This window comes from Anthonomus grandis, chromosome 8, assembly GCF_022605725.1.
Source record: "Anthonomus grandis grandis chromosome 8, icAntGran1.3, whole genome shotgun sequence".
NCBI lineage: Eukaryota > Metazoa > Arthropoda > Insecta > Coleoptera > Curculionidae > Anthonomus > Anthonomus grandis.
Window position 1 is genome coordinate 4,895,351 of NC_065553.1, and position 17,475 is coordinate 4,912,825.

A 17,475-nucleotide genomic window follows, 5' to 3' on the forward strand; every position below is an offset into this window, starting at 1 on the left:
TCAAGTTTAAATTGTCACCCTGTATGCTATATTATAATATCATCTAAATATACAAACATATTTTGTTTTGTAAACCTCTTAAAACATTATTCAATACCGTTTGCTGTAGATATTGCAATTAAATAATACAATGAGATTTCTTATTAAATGAAATCTTATTTTGCCGCGTTAATTTGACCATACCTTTCTACCATTTTGATAGGCCCTATTAGGCACGTTAAACTGTCAAGTTAGTTACAACAGTTTCCCTTGTCAAGCGAGAGGACACTAGCAGATTTGTCAGAAGAATTTTGATCAGTTTATATGCAACCCACACTTTTCTATACTTTTGTGATACGACCATCAAAAACATCAAATATCGATCGAAGTCCGGCAACATCGCGTCCTTTTTAACACGTCACATTTACTATTACTTTTGTCAGTTCACACACGTCACAACTATTTGACGTTTCTCCACATGTCATTTTTTTTTTGTTGATCGGCCCCTTACCCCACGTTAGCTTGACTGGCTAGGTGTACCTTTACGAATTACACGTCAGGCAGTCTCAGTTTTTTTTTTTAAAGTTATAATTTGAAATGGATGTCCTGGGCAATTTGATAGCCCAAACGGGTGAAAATTTGACGGAAAGCGAAGGTAACAAAACCGGTAAAACTCCAAGTACTCCCGAAGGAATGGCCGTGGCCTATGGCAGTATCGTTTTCATGGCAATGTTGCCCATTATATTTGGTTCTTACAGATCTGTTGTTTACCATAAGGAAAAGGTAATTCAATTTCCTGTCTTTTTTTATGTAGTACTTGTGAGAGGTACAGTGATTATTTGAATATACAAGTATGAATACCCATGTAAAAACTAAGTTCTTTGGCTGGGTAGGTAGGTTCTCTTGAAACAGATGGTAAGAGAAATTAGTGATTTGAAAGCCTTATGGTACCATATAGATCATTCTAAAGCTTTTTCTTTAGATTAAATAACATACTTAAAGCATCATATAATTTTACCATTATTTGAAAAGGTAGGTTATTTCAAAATAAGAGACCAAATAAATTTCAAAGGTTGCCAACTCAAATGAACCATTTTAGAGCTGGCAGGGCGAAACCATCGCAGGTTCACAACTATTTTAATCTTTTATTTATTTAGTTCTTTTAACAAGAAGACTCCAATTACAAAGCAGGAGAACATATATTAAAATAAGTATTAATCAACATAATAATATATTGGGATAATCAACGGTAAGGGAAGGTCAGATTCATATAGAAACAAGAGGAGTAAAGATCTAAAATAGGTGCTATTTAATTTCTGTAAGAGAGGTATCAAAAATGTCAAAAAGTCAGTTACTGAGTTGATTTGTAACAGGAGGAGTTTAAGATAATCAGCATTAAAAAGTACTTGTGGGTTTAGTCTGACAAAACATCATCAATAAGAATATCAAATAAAAGTGAGCCATGTACACTTGAAGTACCCCTGATGTGGATGAGTATTCGCTTGAATCTCAATGCTACTGTATGCATTCTAATATCCATGAATTCAACAACAATATAAGACCATCAGATAGAGAAAATAGCTTAAGCCCATACAATAGAATCTCTGGATCTAATTTCTTAAATGCTTTTGACAGGTTTGTATCGATAATATTAAGTTATCATGAGTTATTAAGATTTTCATCTATAGTCTCTGCGGTAATTAGTAAGTTAATTGCTGTAGTGCAACCTTCTAGGAGGCAATGTTCTGAAAAAGTACTGTTTTTTACTTGATGGGAAATTCTATTGTGTCTCAATAATTGTTATTGGTCTGGAATTACTAATATCTGCCTGGCTTATTTTTGAGTGCTTCAAAGTAGTGGGAATGGAATAACTATAAAGGCAGAGATTAAACTTTAATTAATAAAAAAATAAATATGAAGCAGGTGCAACAAGTGGTCTTTTATTTAAAAAAATCAAATTAAATCTAGTCCTTTTGTTGACTTTAGTAAATCAAGCACCTCTGCTTCCTGAGAATGATTTAATGTCAATAACAGGGAATAAAGTGTTAAGGTTGGTGTACGAAGCATTTTTGGGATTAAGATTTTAGAAAATCTCTGAGAATGCATCAGCTATATGTTGTGTCTTGATAATGTGTGAACCATAATCATTTTTATTTTTGTTAATTTCAGTACAGGTTATTTCAATTAAGAGATTATTCCAAGGACTAATTTCTTAATTATATGTAAGACACACACAAGTCTTTTCCATATTAAAATTCTATTACCTCAAAGATTCAACTAAAACTCTGCAAAAGGTTGCCTCCTCTAAGATACTGGTCAATTACAATGCCCAAATGTTTTGTATGTGTTGTTTCCTTAATATTTCCTTTCCATTCTCAATGGAGTCAATTTCCTTTGTAAGAGAAAAAGCTATATAAGTGGCTTTAGACAATTTAAACTTAATTTATGATTTTGGAAGTGTTAAATTACTCAGAAGCTACTTCTTACCTCACTGTATATAGACCATGATAAAAAAATTAGTTATTAATGAGAATACTTAGCACAGGTTTACAGTATTACACTGGACTGATAATTCTCCAGGTGATTTGTCTCCTTTTTTAAATTAACCATTTAAACAGTAAGGCATAACCTTGCTTGTTTCTGGTGATTCATGAGAAAAACCTTATTTTGGACATTAAATAAAATGCAATGAGAAACTAATCTGTAAAACCTTTAAAATAAAGATTAAAGAAAATTGGCATTAATTATTTAAGTCTTTCTTTTTTAGAAACCAGAAAAAATGACAAAGAAAGATGCGGCCATATTTCCCATAATGGCATCATGTGCTCTCTTTGCCTTGTATATAATTTTCAAATTATTTTCAAAGGAGTACATCAACTTGCTGTTAACTGGATACTTTTTCTTCTTGGGGGTTTTTGCTCTTACACATCTATTAAGGTAAGAAAAAAAAACAAAATTCTTGTGTCCTAAAATGTTTTTAAATTCATTATTAAATAAAGGTATCTACACAAAATTCAAAATATTTTAAGGTCAATAGTATATCTCATATCCAATAGTAGTCTAAGTACACATGGCAGAGGATATCAGTGTATTTCTGCATGCAACAATTTATTTTTATGTGACTTTTTTAAATATTTATTCTAATGTAACTTTTGCTTCCTATAAAGTACGTTTTTATAGGTTTATTAATATAAAATTAAAAATTTATCTGCTATAGGTTTCTAGGTTAAATTAATGGATTTATTTTTTCTTAGTAAATTTATGTGATCAATATGTTAGCATAACCACAATTTCACACACTTTTGTATCTATTATTTCTTCTCTATAAATTCTGGACAGGATTTAATGATCCTTTAGATTTTAGAAATGATAAAAAACATAATTTAATATTAGTCCCTTAGAGATTTCATGAATTTTAGCTTACCAACTTTATATTTTAGTCCGGTGATAGGTAAATTAGTGCCAGCAGCCATCCCAAACATCTCCTTCCACATCCTATTTAAACAAGGCGAAGGGGACACTGCTCAATACCTTATCGACTACCGTTTCTCCACTTACGATGTGGTCTCTCTAACAGCTTGCTCCTTAGTGGGTGCATGGTACCTTCTGCAAAAACACTGGGTAGCCAACAACCTGTTTGGTCTGGCGTTTGCCGTGAACGCAGTTGAACTATTGCATCTTAACAACGTAGTCACTGGTTGTATCTTGCTGTGTGGGCTGTTTTTCTATGACATCTTTTGGGTGTTTGGAACCGATGTCATGGTTACTGTAGCTAGGAGTTTCGAGGCACCAATTAAATGTAAGTTTATTATTGTATAGTCCCAGCATTTAAGAATTTGTGTATTTGTTGTCTTGTGTGCATGTTTTGAACATATTGTCTGTATACTTAACATGTACTCAAATTTAAAAATAAAAATATAAAAAAAAATTGTATTTCAAAGGCAGATCTAATTTACCGAAAATATTAAAAAAGGGAAATATGATAATCTTAAACCAGATATAGCAGTGGCACTCAGAACTATACTAATCTAGACCATTTCAACAACAGAATACTTGATTTTGCAACAGTAATAATAATCAGAAATTTATTTTTTTCTTAGGTTGCCTGCAAATCAGATAATACACATGTAGGTGTAATTTTAATTAATTTATAATGCTTTTGATATTTTGCCAACAATTATAATAATTTCACTTAAAGGTGAGAACGCTGTTTTAACTGGCGCCCTCAAGGTGTTGAGTAAAAGACGGATGCGGGGAACCACTCCCGAATTAGAATTATAAAAACGACGACGATATGTGTAAGACGTGATTTGCAGTAAGACGATATTTGTGTACCACCACTATATATTATTTAATTGTGAGCTGTTTTTCTTGTGTCCGACTTTCATGACAAACCCTAGACAATAATAAAAATTCTACACAAACAATTAGCACAATGTAACCCATATAACATAAAAATACTTTCTTAAGAATTGGAAAGAACCATTTGTTACGTCTTTATCTAAAATCTCAAATTTGACCACTTTAGATCAATACCCACCCTTTCCAAAGTACTAAAACGAATTTTGGAACATCAGATGCATCACTTTTTAGAGAGTAATTTAATTTTGCCTTCTAAGCAATCTGGTTTTAGGGCAGGTTACAACCCTATGATTGACGTTTGATTGATGATATTATTGCTGAACGTGATAAGGGTAAAATCACGGCCTTGATATTACTAGACTATAGTAAGGCCTTTGATTGTGTCGAGTAGGGTTCAGTGAGATAGCAGTGAATCTTTTTAAATCATTTTTAAGTGATTTCAGATAGTTAAAACTGATGGTGAAATGTGTGAGATGGTTAAAGTGACATGTGTGTCACTGAGTGGAGAAAAAACTCATAGTTGGGTGAATGAAAAGGTGGAAGAAACATAGGGGAGTTGACTGACCCTTCTTTGATAGGTGTTAAAATAAATTTCCAAGATAGTAGGACAATGATTTAAACCATTCAAGATCTTATAAAATGTTGCATCAAAATGTTCCCGTTTGACTTCTAGATTGGGGTTTTTGGGCACTGATTGGCATTATAGTCATCATAATAATAATGAAAAATATTAATTTCAGCCCTTTAAGCTAGGGATCTTAAGAATTTTTTTTGTAGAGCCTTAAGGCATTCAATAAAATAATTTGAAATAGTAAGGTGAAAGATTTACACTATTTCGAGTGATAAAACCAAGATTACGTATACCACTGTTAATAATATCCAAAATGTGCGGTAAAAAAGTTAGCTTGGTATCAAAAAGAATTAGAAGAAAAATTCAATATTGTTGATTGTGTATTGACAATTAATAATTAGAACTACCGAAATATTTACACACTTCTTTAGATTCAGTTCCAGATTATTGCAATTACACCGTTCAGCAACACTATTTAAATTGAATATCAGTGTGTGCGTCTTGTAATTGTGTTGCACCGTTTTGGTAATCCGACTGAATTTATTTTTTTGTTTTAGTTATGTTTAAATTTGTAGATATGTATAAATTTAGCAGGAAAATGTATTTGCATCACACACACATTTGCTTGTCTACAATATGATATAGTAATTGGTTATTTAAATTTATGAGGCACCAGTTAGCCTTCATTTAAAGTTATATAGTGTAAAATGTTATAATATAAAACAGATTTTATCTGCTGATCTCTTTCTTTATAATTAAATACCTTTATTACAACTATCAAATTTTGGGTATGCAATTACTTTTGAGTTGTTCACATAAAAAAAACAAACCAAATCATTAGACATATAATATTAGGAAAAACATTAAAAAAGTTGTATAAACCCAGCATGAAATTGAATTTACATTTTGAATTCACTGTTTTGTTAAAAAATTAATACACCATCTCTCTACACTAATTCACTAAACTAACCAAATTCCAAAATTTGAAACACTACCACTTTGAATATGTCAGCAACTGTACTTGACGTCAGCTAAGAGCTGACTTGACAGCTTGAATTAATGAAATATTAGAACTGTTCTAAATATAAACTTTCTATTTTGTATTTCTTAGAATAACTCTAAATATTTTTTTCGCTTCAGTGGTGTTTCCTCAAGACCTCCTAACCAACGGACTAGCAGCTAACAATTTCGCGATGTTAGGACTAGGTGACATAGTGATTCCCGGAATTTTTATTGCATTACTGCTAAGATTCGACCATAGTCTCAAGAGGAAAACAAAAACTTACTTCCATGCTACAGTTGTCGCTTATTTCATGGGTTTGATGGCCACCATATTTGTTATGCATGTGTTCAAACATGCTCAACCTGCTCTGTTGTATTTGGTGCCAGCATGTCTTGGTACTCCAATGGCTTTGGCCTTAGTCAAAGGAGATTTAACAGCTTTATTTAAGTAAGTATATTAACAATAATCCAGTAAACGGCTTTAATTATGATAAATCACAAATAAAAAAATACAGTTATCAGAAAATACTCAACTAGAACAGAGATTACTCAATGAAAAAAGATAATTGTTAAAATATTAGTTTTGTTAGACACTTATTCCAGCGGAAGAATAGAACTGTGTAACATATGATATATACATTTTGATTCCAAAATACTAAATGTATCATTCAAGTTATTTAAATATTAAAACCATCAAAATGATTATAATCAAGTATTCAAATACATCCATAACAATATTACTAGAATTGCAACATAATTTATGCTTTTAATAAATGATATCATTCAAGTTATGTCAATTTCCTTAATTCTTAGTAGTAAAAAGCTCTCTGTTCTTTGTTTTTATGATATATTGTTGTGGTAAGAGAATTGTTGGATTTTAAGTAGTTTAAAAAATAGCTGTGACGCCCCCTAACCATAATTTTGAAAACTTATACCAGTACCTTACAGTTTTCTCATAATTTATGGCATCACATTATTCTGATATGAATCAAACAAGGTTTTCTGTCTAAATTTTGAAAATATTTTAAATATAGGTATGAAGACTCTCATGATGAAAAAACTGAAGAAAAGAAGAAAGAGACCAAAGAAGCAAAACAGACATCATCGGCAAAAAAAGAAAAGGTGAAATAAACACCTTAAGACAAACAACCCTTCCAATAAAAAAAGAGGCTGCATCGGTATAAGTGAAAGGGTATCTATATTGTTTTTAGAACTGATTAAATCAACGTCTTCGGTTTAGTGTAGCTGGAAATAAAAGTATTTATAAAGTTACTTTCATTGTTTTATAAGAGTATATTAATTATTGGAATTCGGCACAAGAAGAATTAATATTTTTACTATTTTTGTCAATGTCTACCAAATTGCGGCTTTGGCAATTGTTATCTATTATAAGTTTTGTTATAGCAAAAAGTTCACATTTTTAATATTTACTTATGATCTATAAATTCCAATATTTGTTTTTTTATTTTGTAATAAAATGTTTTTTTTTTGAAATTGAGTGTGAAATTTATTTGCCTAGAACGACATTAAAAATAAATCCAAGTAATACAAATAACATATTTATTCAATCATGAAATATTAAATTAGTTAAGATACAAAATTTAAAAAAAAAAAACTTTTACTCAAAAGATTTTTGATTAATATCAGGCAGGTCTCTGATACCATCCTTATCAATAATCTGCACTTTAAAGTTGGGCAAATTGATGATCAGTCTCTTCTGGACCTCTTGAACACACTTCTTCAGCAACTCATATCCCTGATCAGGAGTCATATTCTTCAAATAGTTACGATCCATGATTGACAGGGAGAAGTAACCTCCATAACCGTGAGCTGCATAGTCTACTTTGGCTACTGATGCTAGATAATCCATATAATAGAGTTGTGGGCCTTCGTTTTCATCATAACCAGCTAGCAAAAGGTTTACCATGTAAGGTGACTGAAAATGAAAATTTATAGTCAAAGTCAAAATATACTTTATTTGCTAAGTTTGCTAAAAGCTTCCTAATCCTAGAATTTATAATACAAGTATTTATTTGGTTATACAGTATACAGGACAAAAACAGAATACAGAATCGATTTTGATTGTACATAGAAGCATGTTTTATATAATCGAAAAAAAAAGAAAAAAAAGACGAGAACCAACATAAAACAAGAACAATAAAAAAAAAAAATAAATAAAATAAATCTGATCAATAGATATATAATTAATTTTAAACATTAAAATGAGTGGTTAAAATACTCTTCAATGTGTAGTAAGCTTTTGGTAAGATTAAATTCTTTAGTTCTCTCCTAAACTTTTTAACTCGAAAAATTCATCTATTATCCCAAAGATGCTGGTCATACACTTTTATAAAAGGTAAAAAACACGAAATCTACACAAAATAGATTTCGTGTTTTTTACCTTTTATAAAAGTAAACTTTTTAAGGTCTGTAACAGTCCTAATCGAAAAAGGAACATGATTAAATATTTTACGACTAATAAATATAAGAGAGTTTCTCGTAAGTGAGGAGGTGGGGATTGGAAGATATAAGTTGCCCACTTGACGAGTATTATGACTAGTGCAGGATGGTGGACTTTGGACTTATGTATGAGTGTTGCAGTTTCCAATATAAAGAGTGAGAAAACTGTTAAAATTCTTTCAGCTATAAAAAGAGGTTTACAAGAGACTCTCAGACCAACACCACACAGATAGCTTAATGCTTTTGTCTGAATAGTAAAAATTATGTTAAGGAGTCCCTTGGAGCACAAACCCCAAAATGGGAACCCATAACGGATATAAAAGTCTATTAAGGCGAAATAAACTGAACGAGCAAACAACCCTCCCAAGTCATGCCTGGCAATGCTGACTGCAAAACAACCAGAAGAAAGTTTAGCAGCGAGGCCCAAAATGTGGTTGTCAAACCTTAAACTCTCATCAATGAAGACGCCGAGAAATCGACAATAATCCCTACCATGTAGTGGGCTCTGCTCAAAAAACCCTCTACATTACACTTAAAGCCCAGAACAAGAGTCTTATCAACATTGAATACAAGCTGATTGCAGATGCACCACTCTTTAATTTTGTGAAGATCCTCTACTATGAGAGATCTGACTACTTTTTGATCTTTGTTATGCCACAGAATTGTAGTATCATCGGCAAACTGAACCACTAGTCCATGCAGTGATAGAAAGCTTAAGTCATTAACATATAATAAAAATAAAATAGGACCTAACACTGACCCTTGGGGTACACCACATTTAGGATGTGCTATCCCTGACGAAAATCCAGATGCAACCACCCTCTGAGTGCGGCCAGACAGGTATGACTTCAACCACCCCAAAGCCACTCCCCTAAATCCGTAAAAAACAAGCTTTGACAGCAGTATTCCATGATCCACACAATCGAAGGCCTTAAACAGATCACAGAACACGGCTGCTGCAGCCTCCTTGGAGTTGATAGATACACACTCTCCAAGAATCTGAAAATGGCATCCTGCATGCCCTTAGATGACTGAAATCCATACTGATTAGGGGACAGCACATTGTATTTGGTCAAAAAAGAGACAATTATCTTTTTTGCAAGTCGCTCAAGAACCTTGGAGAGGGTAGACAAAATTGATATGGGAAGGAAATTAGAGGGTCGGTCCAAGCTACCACCCTTATGAAGAGGGATAATCATAGCTTCCTTTAAATAGGAAGGGAACTCGCCCTGAAGAAATGACTGATTGATTGCCCAAGCCAAAGCACCTAAAGCTCTTGCAGGCAGAAGTGACAGCAGATGTGAAGAGATACCATCGGAACCCGAAGACCAAGGACCTCGGTGGCATCTACAGGGTGGAAAAAGAATGATTGGTTGATAGCATTCCAATTAAGATACTGCAATGGATCGCCGTCACTGGGAACTGCTTCCAGTAACTGCTCAGCAATATTAGAAAAATAGTCATTGAAATCATCGGGCCCCAAGTCCGATTCAACCAACCGCCGACGAGAAGACTGCCTACATTCGTTAATGATTAACCAACTTTCCTTCTGTCTCTTACCACAATATATCTTATATATATTATATATCATATATCTTTGAATTTACTCATTGGCCTGCAAATTTTCATGTACAAGCAAAGAACCTTCAAGTAATTGTAATAAAAAGTCTTGTCCAATAGTTTAGATAGCTCTATTCACTTGATATTAACTAAATAAATTTGATCTTAATCAATTTCAACTGATATTTAAATTATGAATCTAAATCATTTTGGCAGTAGATGTGAAAAACCAGTGAACATGATGTACTATACTCAAATTCACAACATATTGCCAAAGATTTTGCTAAAGCCTCTTTGGCAACATCCAATTTGAATTTCACTATCAGTTGCAGAATTTCAATATATATAAATCAAAGATTGTGTACACAGATTAATGATGATAAAATATGGGTAATATATTTTCAAGATCTGTCTAAGGCATTCCACAATTTTATATCATGAAATGGGGAGTGCCTCAGAGTAAAATTAGAGAGTTAAATTTGTATAAGCATAATTTTAAAAATTTCACAAGGATGTAAAATTGATCCAAATCAAGACATTTTTGACAATTTATTTATGGCATTCTAAATTAAAAAATAATGAAGTTTACAGAAAAAAATAATTTAACAATAAATGTTGGTAGTGTATTAGTGATAGCACCTTGTCACTTTTTGTCAAAGAAATAACAAAAAACTGCTTATAACACAAAAAATTTCAAAAAACAATTAAATGAGTTATTTAATTAGGGGTGTCTGCAGTAGGGTGGGCCGAAAAAACTTCTTTTTTTTTTTAATTATAAAAAGCGCTATAGCAAAAAGGGTGCGTTTTTTTCTAAAAAAAAAAATAAACAAAAAATTTACGACAAAAAAAAATCCAGCCGGGCCCAGGGGCACCTCAAGGGGTTTTTTTTTAATATTATTTTTTTAAAGAGCGGTACCGAAAAATACATTTGATTTAACCTCCTTATAACCCAAAAAAAATATTATAAAAAAATAATAATTTTTAGCCGGACCCAAAAGGAGCTTCTACTGCAGTAAATATTAAAAATGAACTTTTAAAATGTTTAGAGAATTATCAGACGGATATAAGTTTTTTGTCTGTAATAGGTTGCGATGGAACGAATGTAAATACAGGATGGAAGGGAGGCATTATTCATCTTATGGAAACTCATATCGGAAAACCCCTTCAGTGAAGTATATGTGCCAATGAATTGCCTTTACATCAATTTCTTTAAAATTTAGATGGCGAGACCAAGGGACCTTACAGTTTTTCAGGGCCAGTGGGTTTGCTACTAAAAGACTGCCAACAAATGCCATTAAAGAAATTTAACATTATAGACACAGAGCTTCCAGAACTAACAGCAGATATTCGAAGCACTGACCAACAATATTTGTAAAATATTTGTTTTGCTATTAAAAATGGGCACTGTCCAGAAAGTCTGGCAAATAAAGATCCTGGAAAGTTGTCCCATGCTCGCTGGCTTACTACAGCCAACAGGATACTGCATTTATATGCAGCCACCGAAAACCCCCTTTTAAACATAGTTATTTTATCAGAATTTATTTTAATAATAAGCCTTGATTTTCAACAGGCAACTTGCCCAATAACAGGAAACAGTTGCAAAACAATGAAAAATATAGTTAAAAAAAAACACACACAAACAAACCTAAAAGAATGAAAAGAAAAGAAAAAGAGTAAAGTAAAGTCACATTCTCAAAAGTTATCCAAAGAATTAGAACAAATAACTATTAATATGATATAAAAACCCAATTATAAAAGTTTAACAAGATAATCACATATTCAACAAAATTAAATTAAATTAAATTAACTGCAATATACCTACTAACTATAACTTAAACACATGGGTCTTAATCCCAAGAGTAATGATCCACCAAGATATCGACAATCACATGAACCGGAGAGAAATTTATATCGCACATGTGACAGATCCGATTAAATATAGAGCATATTGTATATAGTGGCGATTTCAACAGGATGTTAGTATGAGGCCTTGGCAGAAAGAATGTTAGGGGATGTCTAGCATTAAGCCTAGGCACCATGAAACGTACACCGGAAAGAAGTACAGGACTATCAATGAATCCATTCAGTAACCCATGCAGGAATTTTACAGAGAAGATCATTCTTCTGAGTTGTAATGGATGTAGATTGAAGCGTTCCAATAGTTGCCGATGATCAAACCCTCTTACCGGATATATGCCATCCTGCCTGAAGGCCAAAAACTTAGCAAATCTACGCTGAACAGATTCAAGGAGACCAACATGATTCTGATAGAGCGGGTTCCATATAACGCAGCCAAACTCCAGTTTTGATCTCACAAAGCAACAGAAAAGCAGTTTTAATGTAGACTCCAAAGTAAAACTCTGAGAACTTCTAATTATGAACCCAAGCCTTCTCAGGGCTGACTTGACTATGTTATTGAAGTGTGGAACGAATGTAAATTCAGAGTCAAAGGTTATACCAAGATCAGTAATTTGCTCTAATCTACTCAAAATAGTATCATTAATAAAGTAATTAAAATTTAAGGGTGTTTTTGATCTAGAGTAACTGACCACACTACACTTAGCCGCATTCAAGCCTAACCTGTTAACAGCGCACCATACCTCCAATGTATTTAGACAGTTCTGAAGAAAAACACAATCCTCCAAGCCATATACATTTAAATATAGCTTCAAATCATCGGCAAAAGCCAGCCTATGACAAGTGAGTGACTCAATCAAGTCATTTATAAAAAAACTAAACAGGAGCGGACCCAGGTTCGAGCCCTGTGGCACACCCGACGTTACGTTAAAAAGTTTCGATTTAAAGCCCTCATATTCGACATATTGAGATCTACCAATCAAGTAGGAATGAAATAAATTAAATAATCTCCCTGAAAAACCATACTGAGTTAATTTATGCAGCAAAATATAGTGATCTATCTAACTATTATGAAAGTATATGCCCCTGTTTGGTTTGATATTAAGACCCAACCACTGATCTACAACAGAGCACGACATTTGTGGAAAGCCATTACTCCTTCCGGAACTTTTCCACCTAAAGTTACTAAAATAGTCGACAAAGTCTTTGCCGCCAATGCCTATTTTGCCCATTCTGAAAATTTGCTCTTAGCAATGCTAACAGACCCAAGGCTTCATATAAAGACATTGGCTGTGAGAAGATTAAAAAAATGCAGAATGCATCCCAGCAATGAAGTGAGGGTCTTTAGGGTACCTTCGACCAACTTAGCTGCTGAGGATTACATTGATTTAATAGACTGGCAAAAAACTGTAATTTCTGAACCACCCTTAACAGTTGCTCTTAAAAATGAAGATTTGGATAATTTATTAAAAGGTGCTTTTGTGCCAAACTTTGAGAAATTTCCATGTCACACTCAGGCAGTAGAACGCTGCGTCAAACTGGTTACTGAGGCCTCCACTATAGTATGTGGTGATGAGTCCAGAGACGGCTACGTTCGAATGAAATTAGAAGGTCGACAAATGTTACCAATTTTTGATAACGTGACGTAAGTAAGGTTAGAAATATATGGGTGGGAGGATCCCCAATTGGGAGGAACTCCAGGTGCAGATACCTCCATGTGGTGGGTTCTGGGTTGATTAGTATAGTTTTATATTTAAAATTATACTAATCAAGCAAAAGGCTGCATGTGCATAATCATACAAACATGTTGATTTATGGTATATATTTGATTTTTTAAAAAATGTCTTCGTTCATGGGGTGGGTTAAAATGCTTACTATTATCTTTAATTTTTTTCTGGAAATATAACAGATTAATTAAAAAAGATTTTAAGGTAGCGCCCCTAATTTTTTTGACAAAAAAATTTTGACCCCTAAAATAGCCCCTGGGCCTGGTTAATTTTTTGTGACTTTTAAAAAATCGGCTTTTTTCGGCCCACCCTAGTCTGCAGTCACATGTATGCAATATTTCAAAACTGTTTATAAAAAAAAGAAGTTGTAGGGACAAACTGTACTTATTTGCAATATGACCTATGTATATTTTATCAATATCCATTTACAATGGAAAATTGGGACACAGTAATAAAGTCTGGTTTTTACAAAAATAAGTATTGGATAGTAGGCTTGAGCTAAGTCGTGAATTTGAATTCACAGTTATAACTGTTAACGCGATTTTCTATTCACTGTGAATATAACCTGTGAACGTGAATTCACGATTGAGCGCCGGTTGTCGAGTTTGCTTATCGTGTAACTTAATATCATGGCAGTGAATTCGCATAATAATAAGAAAAGTATTACTATTCTGTGTTTATTGTGTTAAGGATAGTTCATACCTAGATACAAATATTAAGGGGGCTAAAAGTAAATATCATTGACAATGACAACAATTGTCGTCACATTTGAAACAATATATATTTTCATAGACATTTTTAAAGCTAATATCACGATGTCCTAATAAGAAATATTTGTCTTTAAAAGTTTAAAATAATGATAAAAACAAACATATTTTAATATTCTACCTTCCTCAGAAATTAATAAATTAAAATATTCTATCATTATAAAAATCCAGTAAAAAAAACTAAATAAGCATGACAATATAAAATATAATATATGTACAATAAAAATAATTTATAAAAAATAATTGTTCTCTCGTTTTTTCCCACAAACGAGAGAGACGGATAGACGATGGGAGTCTGTTTAACGACAGCCAATCGCTGATGAATGAATTACTTCTTTCGGTTAATTTCAACGCGCATTCGTTTGTCTTTATGTGAACGCGCCTTTCTCATTCACGTTTTGACATTTCACAGTTTATTTTTAAGTTGTCATCAAGTTGTGAATGTGAATTTTTATTCACAGTGAATGATTCACAGGTAGTGAAATTTTGCTCAACCCTATTGGATAGACTAATGTTACAAAAATAAATAAATTTAAATGACTTGCAGATATTTACATGTATAGGCTATAGGCAAATTATGCCCTATCCTGCTTTCTCAAAAATAAGTTAAGCAAACTCAATATTGCTGTTCAATCAAATTATCAAAAATGTTCTTAACATAAGCAACAATTCAGAAAAAAAAGTGAGTGTGTTAATTATAATTTGAATTAACACCAAGTGTCTTTAATTAAAAAAAATCTTTATAATATAGCCACATATTAATACCAATTTTAGAGCCTGCACTGAAGGCTCTAGCCTTTTGCATAATTTTAAGAATACTGTGGGGCTTTTGAATCTTCCACTTACCCTTGATCTTAGTGTATCAGCCAAATTTCTTCGTGTGAAAGTAGCGGCTTCACTAGGGCTCAACTCATAAGTGTTTCTCATCTTATACAGTTGAATATTTTTAGCAATATATTCGGCGAATTGCGTAGTATCACCGCTTTCGCCCGAAACAGCCATAACTAGCCTGTTCGACAGTTTATGAAGCTTGTTTTCGTCTGTAACAATAATTTTATTGTGCTTATTTATGCTAATTAAATGGTTCTTGGTGAACTTACCCGATTTCATCACCATAATGCTGTTGGCCGCCGTTCTATCGGCAGCAATTATAACAAAATCATTAAATTTCACTCCTAAAAGACACTCCATTATGGTTTTATTAATTTTTGTTACTTTTTCTTTCTAGGATTTCTATGACTCGGAAAATAAAAAAAGCGCTTGGTAATTTTTATTTAGAGGTTATGTTGTGACATCGACAATTGACATTAATGACAATGCGACCGACCATAACCGATTCCAAGCGGTCTATCGGTAATTACCGTTCCTAAATGGTATTAACCAAACACGTCCAAGCGGTTATAGTTATAACCGTGTTGAGATGCGTGACGTCACCAATTAGCCCTTTATACGTCATCAATTTGGAACAGTAATTACCCACGTCAGGAGCTGTTTTCTAAACGTCAAATGTCAAAAATATTAAAATAAGTGCGGGAAAAAATAAAAACAAACAACAAATTATTTCCTTTTTAAAGATGATACAAAATTTATTATGGCTCGTGTTCTTTTTTGATATTTATGTTTAAGAACTAATTACATATAACATTACTGGCGTCTGGGGTAAATTTACAAACAAACAAAATGATGATATACTTCAACCAAACACCTCCAAGCGGACACGATTGGTTATGTTATAAAGGGACTGTTCAAGATCAACCAAGGGCTTAACCTCGGTTAAAACCGATAGATCGCTTGGAATCTGTTCATGAGCCGATTTTGATTAGGCGTGGAATTAGTAAGAACGGGCGCTTTTCAGAATTAACCCGATACAAAAACCACGTTTCAAAATTAACCGGTGAAATCAGCTGGCTGCGACCGATGAGGTATCGGATTAACCGGGATTTTAGGGTGGAATCTCGGTCAAATAGATTCTTCCTAGGATTCCTAACCTAGTTTTGCATTTTTACGGCTTAGTTTTGTTAAAGTTGTTGTTGCTTAATTTTCATTTTGATTTTTTGTGGATAATTTAAGAATAGTAGAAGAATAACATAAAACTTTAGTACTCTTTTTTTTAAATTTTGTTTGTTTATTGGTGCCGACTATAAAAGCCACAAACTGATAGCATAAGAAACTGAGACCCTTACAATGGAACTGGGTCGTTTTTGTTTGGTTTTTAGTTTCTTAAACGTCACAACAGTGGCAACCTTTCAACGTTTTCATGGAAAATGCTTCCATAGTTTATTTGCTTTGAAAAAATTTAAAATATAAGCATAAACAGAAATCGATATTATTAAAGCAGCAAACTGTCAGAAAAATTCTAGGAAAATCAACTAAAGCGTCCGAATGTTTAAGTAACCGAACGGCAACCTGAGATCTACCGATTTTTTTTTTTGATTAACGGGTTAATTCAACCGGTGATTTAATGGTGAATTCTGCAAACTGCCCAACCGCGAATACTCTTTTGGTTGAAACCTTTGACAGGTAACTGAGAGAGAAAAGTTTAAAGAGTAAAGATTTGAATCGGCCAATCGGCCTACTCTAAGGCTTCATTCTGACTAGGGCGAATTTCGCGGATTTTTTAAAGAATGGGTTAAATACAGATTTAAAAATATTCGCGGCGGGAAATTTTAATTTTTCTGCGATGTTGATGTTTATTATGGGAAATATCATAATCTAGAATTATTATTTGTTGATGTTTTGTGTTGTGTAAAAATAGATACTCTTGGCCGTTTGCACCTATAAAAATATAATTTAGAGATGAATGCTCATCTTTACAATAATTATTACTTACGAAGGTAATATTATGTAATTTTTTTTAATTCATATGTTTTATAAAAACTGTAGACCTGCCACCTCTTGGAGTCTCATCCTCAGTCTGTTGTACCTGAAAATTTTGGCACAGGGAGCTAATTTTGACCATTTTCTTACAAATGTAACAATAAATCTACAAAGCACCAGAAATTATTATTTATGGCCTTGCATAATGTACTTTATGTTACTTGGGTATCACCATCTAGGTCTTCATATTCCATTACTGATTATTGTTCCTGTACTTTTTCATTTACGTTAGTTTTTGCACAGAGCTCACACACCACAAAACAAATAGTTAAAGTCTTTGAATAAAAAACAACCGTTTACTGTTTTCTATTTA

At 32.7% G+C, this 17,475-nt stretch overlaps 2 protein-coding genes and 1 long non-coding RNA gene across 3 annotated transcripts in view; 1 reads left to right on the top strand and 2 right to left on the bottom strand.

The window, feature by feature from the left end:
- Positions 1–17,475, bottom strand: part of LOC126739872 (uncharacterized) — a 67,592-nt gene that overhangs the window by 31,619 nt on the left and 18,498 nt on the right. The window lies entirely within an intron of this gene.
- On the top strand, positions 459–7,186 carry LOC126739868 (minor histocompatibility antigen H13). Its single transcript, XM_050445690.1, has 5 exons — positions 459–762; positions 2,747–2,916; positions 3,420–3,778; positions 6,053–6,362; positions 6,949–7,186. The coding sequence occupies exons 1-5, from the start codon at positions 577–579 to the stop codon at positions 7,043–7,045; spliced, it is 1,122 nt and encodes a 373-aa protein (XP_050301647.1). The 5' UTR covers positions 459–576; the 3' UTR covers positions 7,046–7,186.
- LOC126739870 (proteasome subunit beta type-2-like) lies at positions 7,461–15,549 on the bottom strand. Its single transcript, XM_050445692.1, has 3 exons — positions 15,386–15,549; positions 15,132–15,325; positions 7,461–7,850 (listed from the first exon to the last, which is right to left on the bottom strand). The coding sequence occupies exons 1-3, from the start codon at positions 15,474–15,476 to the stop codon at positions 7,533–7,535; spliced, it is 603 nt and encodes a 200-aa protein (XP_050301649.1). The 5' UTR covers positions 15,477–15,549; the 3' UTR covers positions 7,461–7,532.